The 12055-nt window shown below is 35.7% G+C and overlaps 1 protein-coding gene across 1 annotated transcript; it reads left to right on the top strand.

Moving 5' to 3' along the window:
- The first annotated feature begins 1509 nt into the window (after positions 1 to 1509).
- Positions 1510 to 3123, top strand: LOC145169493 (uncharacterized). The gene is made up of 3 exons (XM_079088044.1): positions 1510 to 1744; positions 1832 to 1902; positions 2786 to 3123. Exons 1-3 carry the CDS (start codon positions 1576 to 1578, stop codon positions 2909 to 2911), a joined length of 366 nt encoding a protein of 121 aa, XP_078944170.1. The 5' UTR covers positions 1510 to 1575; the 3' UTR covers positions 2912 to 3123.
- The last annotated feature ends 8932 nt before the right edge of the window (positions 3124 to 12055 follow it).

Genomic DNA, 12055 nt, shown 5'->3' with positions numbered 1-12055 from the left:
AAAAAACAACTTCGGAACACCATTTTTATAACTTTCTTCCCAATTATTTTCCCTTCTTTCGTTAAATAGAATGAATCCCCCCTCCCCAATAAATGAAAATAATTTTGCCACATATAATTTTCCCATGCATTATGCCACATGTCATTTTGTCATAATTTTGAGATATTTATTTTCCACTTGTCATTTACTTCATTTTTTATTTTTCAATATATTATTAATTTAGTTTCTATAAATTAAACATACCATAATGACTATATAAATTTCAAATTTCAATTTCAACTTTAAATAAATTTATAGTTTAAACATTTGTATTTAACATTTTGTTATAATTAACACGTTTAGTATACAGATCTGACAACTAAACATATAATTTTAATTCATTTATTTTTTGCATGTTTTTATTTATTATTTTTTTCTCATAATTTTACTTATTTCAAATTTTACATTCAAAGAAACTTTCCGTTTAATCATTCGTATTTAACATTTTGTTTTAATCAACTCGTATAATATATGAATTTCACAACTAGTTCCCCCTAATAAATGAAAATAATTTTTACCATTTGTCATCCTTTTATACATTATGCCACATATCATTTTGTGGTTATTTTGCATTAATTTTTTTTTCCATATGTCATTTTATGGGTTTTTCTTTTTTATTAAATTTCATATAGTATTTTAATGTAATAATTGCAATAAATAAAATAATAAATGAATATCAATTTCATTAATGGACTTACCTTCTAATTTTAATATTTATAAATTAAAGTTCATTAGTTTATTTTGTTTATTTATCTAAATTATTTGTTTAAATTTAAAAGATAAAAAAACATTTCAATTTTAACAATTCATTATTTTTCTTATTTTTTTTATAAATTCAAAATTCTCAAATATTTAAACCTTTATATTTAACTTTTTTTTTTATAAATCAACTCATTTAATACACGGGTCTCACAAATAGTACGGTAACATAGTGTAAAACTAGAGCCACCGATTTTTATAACTTTCTTCTCAATTCTTTTCCCTTAACTTTGTTATTATATTTTTTAAAACTTAATGTTTTCTTTTCTGAAAAACACTTCTTTGTATATTTTGGAACTTTGTTTTCTGCGAATTTAATTATTATATACAAATTTTCGATAATGTTACGCTACCTTTAGTTCATATACACAATACTTGATAAATTGTTTTAATAGACCGGTTAGATTATTATTATAATAATGTTATTTTTGAAATATATAAATCATATTAATTTTTTAAAAAACTAAAAGATTGTCGACAAAGGTGCTACCCCTCAACCAAGTTTGACTCAATTGTTTTGACTTATTTAAAAAAAATATTTGTGTAAACTGCTTTATTAAAAATGAATATCATTATTTTAATACATAGATTCTATAACCATTTATTATAATATATTATTTAAAAGTTTAACGATAAATTTATGCTTTGATTTTGAGATTGATGTTGCATAATTTATTACTTCCAATTTGTCAACGCAAGTGCACCCTGGCCACCTTTATCACACACACACACCCCCACACCCAAACCGCCTCCTATAAATACTCTGGATCTGTTTTCATGGCGATTGCTTATAATCACTCCTTTCTAAATTATCGCTTCGAATTACAAACATCGATTCATAGACTAATCGCTGAAGAACTGAAGAAGAAGCTTCGGAAAATGTCTCCATCGTCTTCTCGCAATGCTTTCGCCATTATCGCTATTCTGTTTCTGTTATTGTCAACTGGTAAGCCTATTGTCTTCTCAAATTGTATGATTTAAACAGGATCTATAGCTTTTGTCGCTGTAAATTTGATTTCCGTATGTCGATTAGGGTTTAGTAGAGAACTGATGAAATCTACAACGATTGGCGATAGTTTTGCGTCTCCTCCCTCTCCGATTGAGGTATTCATTTCATTTTTCCCTCCTTTTCTAATTGTTATAGAGATTTTTGCTGTGTATATACAGAAATCTGAGTAAATAGCTCAATGCTTGATAAAATTGAGTCAGTGTGTAGATATTTTATCGTTTTTGCTGTGATATATTTGGCTCAAAGGGATAATAATCATATGATAAATGAAATTGATAAAAAGCTAAACACTATAATTACCAAAAGAATAAAATATGAACGACATTGGTTTTTAAAATGATTATGTTCAAATGCTTTTATAGGAAAATGATTGTTACCTTCTTTTAGGCATCATCGCATGTTATGAATAGAAATGACAGTGTTCTGATAAATAACTAATCCCATGGATATTAAGACTAATGACATCAATAATTCTTTATAATTAAAATAATAGGAATTTAATCAGTTTTTCCAATTAATGTTTGGTGAAATGGAAACTTCAGAGATTCTTTTGTGACATTCCAAGTTCAATAGACTTGGCAACTTGTAACATTACAATAATGTTTTCAAAAATTTTAAGTAGTCCTACGGAATTTTGGCTTTCGATAATAAAAAAGATAATGATTAGTTTTTTTTTTTTTCGAAAAAAAAAAGTCTAACCAAGTTCACTAATTATTTTCCAAAAAATATTAATTAAGAAATAACAATCTAACCATTAAAATAAATGGGCTGAAATCATATATGGGCCTTAATTGGCTGTGATTTCATCCAATGGGCTGCGATTTGTTCATAACCCGATCCCATAAGCCTAAGGTATTTGCATATATAATATACGTCATTTGATATTTTAAGTAACTTGTACACATAACCACATAAAATATGAGCAAAATGGGTCGAATAAAATGTAATTAATTGGGTTAAATATTGAATAATGAGCAGGAAAGTGAAGGAACAACAAGAGTGATGATAGAGTTGGATTATGAAGATGCGGGTCCAAACACCAACAAACGATCTGGATTTATTTTGCCTTCACCTGATTCTGTAGCACCAACACCTCAACCCTAAAATATGTTTTACGTTTCTTGGTTTTTCTTTTTTATCAACATTTACAACATTTTGTTTTCAAAAGTTTAATAAATTTGTTCATTTTGGTTACATATGATGTGTTTAGGGTTTTATTCTTTAATCATGGTGGAGGTAGAGACAACAATTTCTTGTGGCCAAGGGCTAGTTGTAATGCATGTACATGTATAAACACAATACTTCAATTTTTGGGATTTCTTAAACCAAAACTCATATGGGAACATTATTAAGAACATAACAAGATGTTTACATGGTATCTTCCAAAAATATCTTACTCAATCCCAAGTAAGAAAACATTGAATTTATCATATCCTTTAAAACTTGATTTTTTGCGTTCGACAATTTCATTTTGTTGTGGTGTGTATGATGATGACGATTCCAACCAACTAAAAGTATTGTAGATCCATATAATTATCTCTGTGATCAATTCTAAGATATTTAATTGAATTACTCAATTGTAAGTCAACCTTTGCTTTTTTATATCCAATTTTTTTCAATGCCTTATTTATTGCATGTAAAAGATATACATAATAAAACCCAGTTTCATCATTAATAGGGGTAAAACTATACTTTTTTTATCCAAAAAGTAGTGTAATTGAAATCACACAGATAACTACACATGGGTTTCAAAATAGGCGATAGCAACTCTTGATTCAACCCGTAACTTGATACTGACCCACCTCGAAAATAAGCGGGTTTGGGTTGAGATTTTTGACCCGCCAACCCTTATATATATATATATATATATATATATATATATATATATATATATATATATATATATATATATATATATATATTACATTTAGAAAAATAGAAATACTTAATTATTAATGAAATCTGGTTTTCTTCCGTATTCGTAATATTTCATATCATTGTATTCCTTCCATATTTGTATAATCGTATGTGGCTAGTTTTTTGCGGTGCCCTAATAAAAAAGAAAACACACATACTCACGAGTCATAAACGAAGAACACATCCACCAGACCGCCACTAGCCGGCGGCCGCTCCTCACCCCGTCACCCGCTCATCGCCGATTTGCCGGTTGCCTACTAGCCCACCTGTCGTAGACTTGTCGGCTACTCAGCTCACACACCACCAACCGACGGGAGAAAAGTCTAAAAATGTGTTGAAAAAACCTCATTTAAAAAAAATATATGTTGCTTATTTATTAAACAGGTTATGAGGGTTGGGTTTGACCCACTAACATGTGAACCCGCAAACCCATATATTTAAACGGGTTATATGAGTTGGGTTGAGTTGAGGTTTCCAACCCGCCAACCCGTAACCCACCAACCCATATATTATATGGGTTGGGTTGGGTTTATGTTTTCTAACCCGCCAACCTGACAACCTATGACCCGCCAACCTGAATCCAACCCGATTGACATGCCTATAAATTAGGCATAATATGATAGAAGAGAAGAATGAGAGACTAGTTTGTTAATTCACTATTAAGTGCTATATTAACTACAAACTAAAGGAATTAGAGGATTTGAGTGTAAGTATCCTTATTTTATATTGGTAAGTCATTATCCCATAATCAAGGGATTTATAGATTATTGGTAAGAGTATAATTGTGACACTCTTTAACCATACCCGTCCCACCTATTGGAACCAACCATCTTTTTTCTTTCCATCCACTCTCCCTCTCGATTTTTTTTGTGCTCTCGGCAACCCTCCTTCATCAAAGGAGGATTAAATTTTTTGCTACAAGGAAAACCCAGTTTCATCATTAATAAAGGTAAAACCATGCTTTTTTTAATCCAAAAAGTAGTATAATTGAAATCACACAAGTCACAACACACGAGTTTCAAAATAGGCGATAGCAACTCTCGATCCAACCCGTAACTCGACACTGACCCACCTCGAAAATAAGCGGGTTGGGGTTGAGATTTTTGACCCGCCAACCCTTATATTGTAACGACCCAAAAATCAAGGGTAAAAATTTCATTTTTAAATAGGCTATTATAAAACCAACAGTATAATAAAACATCCATAATATCATGTCATGTCGAAAGCAAGGTAAAAATAATCAGAACATGTTATCATAAAACAATATCAGAGTGTCATCCCAAAGATCTCATGTGCGGAAAATCATAGTGTGATGTGATGCGATCGAGCCGGCTGCTTTCCTTTGAAACGTAAAACCTGAAACCAAAACTGTAAACCGTAAGCACGAAGCTTAGTGAGTTCCCCAAAGCATACCCCACACAATCCAAATAACCACATAATCCATATCAGCTATAACAGCTACATAAACCGTAACAATCGCATAAGCATGCATATACACATATAAAGATGCCATGGAAACCCTCTAATGTCTTATTCACATACTCACGCAAATCATATCAATTACACCAGCCATGCATATAAACATATAGGGAAGCCCTAGAAACCCTCCAGGGTCTTACACCGGGAGCCATGGGAACCCCCACATGGTCTTAGCCCAATGCCTCGGGAACCCCCCGAGGTCTTTGACCTAGGATGCCAAGGAAACCCTCCAAGGTCTTACACCTAAGTGCCTCGGGAACCCCCCCGAGGTCTTGACCTAGGATGCCAAGGAAACCCTCCAAGGTCTTACACCTAAGTGCCCCGGGAACCCCCCGAGGTCTTCCATGCAAGTATCACAAAGACCACTAGCATATCACGTACCACAAAATCAATTAGCATACCACATAATCACTAGCATACTCCCTATCACATAACCAACTAACATGCCACATAATACAACTTCAACTAGTGTATCACATATCATAAAATAGGCCGGCCTTGGTGCCTTAGACCCATAGGTATGGTGAGGAGACTCACCTGACACTGCTGAAGTCCCGAAGACTCAATCCCACACTGCTGAAGTCCCGCAGACTCAACTCCAGCTGCTGGATGACAGATTCCCGCACTGCCAACACCAAATAACACCCAATTAATAATTGGGTTCCACTACATAACCATAAGTACATACTTTGGATAATTACTACATTACCCCAAGCTTGGCTTATTCAAGCCCAAGGCCCTAATCCTTAGGCCCGAGGTCAACTAGGAAACAAAGCCCGACACATGGCCCAATTTTCCAAATTGGGCCCAAGCCTATACATGATCTTATTCTAAGGCCCAAAATCATATAACCATTAAGGCCCAAAATACGGCCCATGTATGGCCTAATTTTCCAAATTGGGCCCAACTTCCATACGGGCCTTACCTCAAAGCCCATTAATTATTCTAGTCCATTTGCTTGATCTTGGATGGCCCTTTAATAACCCAATCATCAAGGCCCAATAGAAAGGCCCAACTTAAGGCCCAAGTGAAATTAGGGTTTCACATAAATTGATGATTAGGGTTACGTTTCCAACTTAACCCATTAACGACTTAATCCACTAAGGACTTAATCCATTAAGTCCAATATTGCTTAGATTAATTTTTGCCAATGATTATTATTTAATATTCCAAGTTATCAAATAATTCCCGCGTGTGTGTCCCGATTAATTCTCAAAATTAGGGTTTCCAATCCCATCTTAGCCCAATAGGCCCAAGAACTAGGTCTTTTGACCAATTAAGGTTTATTAGGCCCATTAGGATTCCACTAGGCCCATTAGTCACATGTTTGGGCTTTTTAGGTCAACTAGGGCTTTATTGGGCCCATTAGGGCTTATTAGGCCCATTAGGGTTTTAGTCCCTTGTCCAAACATTCCAAACGATTCACAATCCAAACAAGGCACACCGCCACTCGACACGGCGGCCGGTGGTGGTTTTTGAGTTTCTTTCCTTTATTCTATTTTTTTGTTACAATTTACAATGCTAAAGTCTCAAATAAACACACACCCGCTCGCTAAGATAAACAGATAAACACACACACATGGCGGCACATGGTGGCAGCCACCACCTCACGGTGGTGGTGGTGGCTGTTCTTGGACCAACACAACACCAAAAGCACTCCAAACATCAATCCAAACGCACCCGAAAGCCCACAACCACCCGAGATGGTGGCCAACAGTGGCGGAGCGACGACAGTAGGCGGCGGAACGACGGCAGCAGGTGGTGGTGACGAGTTCTCTCCGTTTTTTCCTGTCCAAGAACATCCATACAACATTAATCTCGTGAACTAGGCCCACACACGCTACATCACGCACACAGCCACCCTCCCATGGCGGCTGGTGGCGACAAAAGAAATGGCAGCCACCACCTCACGGTGGTGGCGGTTGCTTTCCGGCGAAAATATCGTTCATACTACAACCACAACCCAGTAGCAACACAGATAATAGACATACACACCCATACACATGCACACAGCCACCTCCTACGGTGGCTGGTGGCGGAAAGAGGCGACAGAAGTACATAAAAGCGGCGGCGGCCACCATGCTTGGCTGTCATGGTGGTCCACTAGTGTTCCGGCCATCAACACCCATCAATCTACACTGAAACGTACCCACATACCTCCACGAATCCACTGAACACGCACCAAACATAGCCACCCTCGAGGCAACATGCGGCGGTCGGAGAACATTTGATGGAGCGGACCAGCCGCAAGGCAGCGACGGTGATAGCGAGCCACACGGCTGCAGCAACGGGGACTTCGACCTTGCTTTTCCGATTTCCAACTGAAGTGGCGTCTTCCCGTTTTCCGTCGATCTTCGATAATGTCGGCAACAAGGCCGCCTGTGGATGCTCGGTGGTGCTAGGATTCGACCAAATTGTTAGCGGCGGCTGAAGGTCTCCACAAAAGTGGCGGCTGAAGATGCTTCACATGGTGATGGCGGCATTCAAAACGAGATGGAAGGAATGACGGGTTTAAGTCCCGCTTCATTCAAAACTCATGCATTATTTGTTGGGTTTTGGTATAATACAACATCCTATGGTGCACATACAACCCTAAATACCTTGGATCTATGTTTTCACTAATTATACATGCAAATGGTTTCCAAGGTATTGAACCTATAGCTAGCATGCAATTGTCATACAAACTACATAAAATACTAGATAGTGTAACATACCTTTTTGTATGGCTGGAAGTCTTGATGTATTTGGCCTTAAGAACTTAGCCCCAATAGTGTGGAAGCCTCAAATGAAGTCACAACACATCAAGGACAAAGGTAGGACTTGAGAGAGAATCTCCATGCACTCTAAAACCTTCATGAACTCCAAGAACATGCACACACACACTAAGGGTGACTAGGGGTGGCGGTTTTAGGTCATAACATTTGTATTTATATGTGTTGAATTCTAAGAGTCATGGGTATAACCCAAACCCATATCCATGGATTTTATGATCCATGGTTCATGTGGCCCAACTCTTTATGTATCCATACATAAACTTGGTCCAACATGGATCATAAGCCCAACACATATAAATATAACTAATTACCATAATTAGTCCCCATAGTTTTTAATTAGTCTCTTTTGATCACTAAATTAATTCCAAATTAATTATTGATCAATACTAATTAAAACATATGATTTCATATTAATATATTAGAACTTATAATATATTAATAAATCATATATAACCTCTTCTCTCAAAAGTCCATCCTAACAAATTGTCCTGATGATATGCAACCCAAATGGACCATGCTACTCTCGGGTCGAATACATACCAATAATAGTTATGGGCTTAGACACCTAATCCAACAGTCTCCCACTTGGATAAGTCTAAAACTATTATTGCGTATGACTCCAAAACCCGACTAGCAATCGTAGCTCTTAAAGCCGCTGTCGAACTCTGAACAAATCAATGACACGTCCATTAGATAAGGGATCATATATTCCTCCATTCTAGATATCATATGGACTGAGACATGGATTATAATCATTCTCTCTGTCCATTTGTTGTTTCCCGATTTCCGATTTATGACGACTGACTAATTGAACAAATCAAATCAGTCCAGGCCCGGCCGAGCACTTACGTTTTGTCATCACCAAATCATCGAGGGGCCCACAGATATCGCTTTTATCCCTTTAAGGGTAAAAGGAATGGATAAACTTCGACTCATATGCTTGTTCTACTACTTGTTGAATCATACACAAAGGCACGTTTTATAACATCGAGTTACCAAATGCGTTTACGTGCAATCAATGTATAATCAACTCATAGGCAACAAGTCATATCTATAGGTTTGAAGAATATAAGATATTATCGTCTCATGATCACTCGTGATAAAATCCATGAAGTGAGTCAAATGAGCGTGGGTTTAATCCAATACTCGAATCTCATTCTAGGAGCACACATGAATGTTGCAGCAACTTTTGCTATGTTCACTACCTTGGACATCTACAAACCCGATTCATGACAGTCTTGCCTTAATACCTACTTCCAACGTATTATCGACTGTGGATGGTTTGAATAACTTAGTCATTCGGGAAGAATAACCTACCTATTCTGGAAGTCAAAACATGCAAAGTGAAACACAAGAATAATACTAATCACTCTATGGTCCCAAGCACCTTTGAGAGTAAATAGAACATCTTTTATTTAAACACCATATTGATTACTCATTATTCATTGTATAATGTTTCAAATAATCAACTTTATACTTGAATTAAAACAATAGTTGTCCCATGCTCCAAGCATGTAAACTATGGTTTTCTAAACACTAGTCATGCCATACACCAAGTATGCACACTATGTTTATCTATGATCTTTACTTTGTGAAGTAGATCAATTGAACATGATTCCAATGATGCTCATTTCACAATCCCAAATCTTTATCGTAAATGTAAGAATTCCAAATTCCTACCATTTAACGAAATCTGGTAGATTCTAAACTTATATGCATTGATCCTCTCGTAATGACTATGCACAAAGTCACAAAGACTTGTCAACAGACATTACAGAGTATTCCAATGGAGATCAATTCCATGGAAATGAAGTCTCACATTCAAAGTACATTCCTTTGAACATCCTTCTTGCATTAAGTTTTCTAATCTTACACAGATTTGAAGAACAACTTCCACCTATGGAAACCTTTCCAGATTCCCATTTTGACTATCACTTCTGAACAAGAGTTACCTCTTTTCAGAATATGTTAATATGGTCCTACCAGAATTAACAATATACTTCCAACTGTCCATAAGCAACCAATCTTTGGTAAACCTTAGATTGTCCTCGACAACTGCTTAATCATTTTAGTCATATCCAATTCTAGACTTTTCCCTTCTTAATGCCCTGAGCATTTGGAAAATTTAGAAAGGATGAATATTATAGCACATGCAATCGATCCTATATCCGAAGCATGTGGGACACGATTCATGATGTCTCACATAAAGACGTGATCATAGACAGTCTTTTGCTACAATATTTTTTTTGCCATGTTTTCAAAATTTGACTATGAAGAGGATGTCGTAATCATAATCGAAGTTTGAGAACGCAATATATATAGAATTTCCTTATGTTTGGCCATTCCAACATAAAATTCGTATATATATCCTTGACTAAAGATGATTAAAATCTCAATCTAAGCTTTTAGAATTGAAGTGAAGTATAATTTCCTCTCCCTTAATTATAGCAAAACAACTTTTTAACCCCTGCAACTTCACGAATTGAAACTTTTGTTTTCTATAATTAACATTGCTAGCTTGCAATACTGAACATAATAATCATGCTCCCACTAACATGATAATTATCAGCACAACACTTATGTTCCCACTAGCTTTGACATGTACTCAGAAATCCGCTGGACTTCTAGAAATCAATACTTTATTGACTTCCTTAACAAAGTTCAGTTTTCTGATACAAGATGCTTTGATAAGAATTTATCAAATTCATACACCTTTCCTTAGATAGCTCATATGTGTGTCTAAACAATTTTAGAACTATGAAAAGGGATGTCGTAATCATAGTCTTAATTGTTTAGACCATTGCCATTTCTCACAAGTCCATGTTAGTGTGTTGTTTAACCACACACGCTCCACTAACGACTTTGAGAATGCAAATATCACAATTGCTATCTACCTAAAATCTACTTAGTGAAAGTGTTTCCTTACCATCATTTTCATGAATCGAAGAGAAACCTTATGACACTTAGATTTTTATGGTGTATGTGTTCCTATCCATGTGAATTTGTCAAACCATAATCACAAGACAAGGTTGGTGACAAATCCAAACTCATATGGACCGAACTTGTGCAATCTTAATTTCTTGCCAACTGGCAGCACAAGGGCCTGCCATTGCTTTCAAGTTGTTATGCAACCAATTGAGAACTCTCAGAACTCCTATGCAAAGCCAACTTTAACTGGAATAGGCACAGAATTGTCAACACGATAGGCTATAAACCTCAAGTCGTGTGCTAGTGAAGAACTTCAGGTTTTTATTCTTGATTAGTTCTTGGAACTTTCAAGAGCTTTAAGACTCCCACTGTCCTCTTGACATATAAGACTCTCTTGTCAAGAACCATTTCTTATCAAGGGTCAGTGCGGATTCTTATCAAGACTAACACTTCACATAATTGGCCTTAGTTGGTCTCTGTTTAACCCAAAACATCACAACTTACCAATCTCAAATGTACAAGAGTAGAAACACATTTTACTCTTACACTTGACAAGTGTTACAAACCTTCCTTAAGATATGTCACTCGAGTTACAATCTTGGAGTATGACTCTAAGACTTGTTATCGAACGAAGTATGATTCATCTTTTTGATTTTAACCATTTCAACAATCCACGATTTCTCTTCTTAGCCAAACAAATGCACTAAGATGTCCTTAGAGAATCAATTGTGATATGGTTTCATAATCACTAAGATAATCATAAAACAAGATACTCAAGTACTCTCCCATCTTTTCAGATTGGAGAAACTTTTATCTTCCTGCCTTATTTGATTCTTCTTATTCGTTCTGCCTAACATTGATACTTTTCCAATGTTTCAGAATTATACTTAAACATGTAAGTATAACCATATTTACTAAGCTTTAGTAAATCATGACGAATAGTCTCATCATTCTTTGTGGTGGACCTGACCAATGCACACTCAAGTGTACCCGATCCCCTGATCCTTTCACTTGACTCACATATACATGTGAACAATGAATTAGTCTTAATTTCCCAAAGATGAAAATTCTCATTCATCAAACAACTTGCATGATTCCAAGTTTCTACCCAACTGAAACTTGGGTGATGAGGATCTTTCCTTATTTGGTA

The sequence above is a fragment of the Lactuca virosa genome, chromosome 4, assembly GCF_052849685.1.
Source record: "Lactuca virosa cultivar CGN04683 chromosome 4, Lactuca_virosa_CGN04683_v6, whole genome shotgun sequence".
NCBI classification, from domain to species: Eukaryota; Viridiplantae; Streptophyta; class Magnoliopsida; order Asterales; family Asteraceae; genus Lactuca; species Lactuca virosa.
This window is presented reverse-complemented; position numbering and strand designations above follow the sequence as displayed.

Bases quoted from the DNA above. Each gene is read 5' to 3' on its own strand.
- LOC145169493 (XM_079088044.1), top strand. From the start codon at position 1,576: ATGGCGATTGCTTATAATCACTCCTTTCTAAATTATCGCTTCGAATTA. The intron at 1,745-1,831 runs GTAAGCCTATTG...TATGTCGATTAG, and splicing joins GTTTCTGTTATTGTCAACTG to GGTTTAGTAGAGAACTGATG. The intron at 1,903-2,785 runs GTATTCATTTCA...AATAATGAGCAG, and splicing joins CTCCTCCCTCTCCGATTGAG to GAAAGTGAAGGAACAACAAG.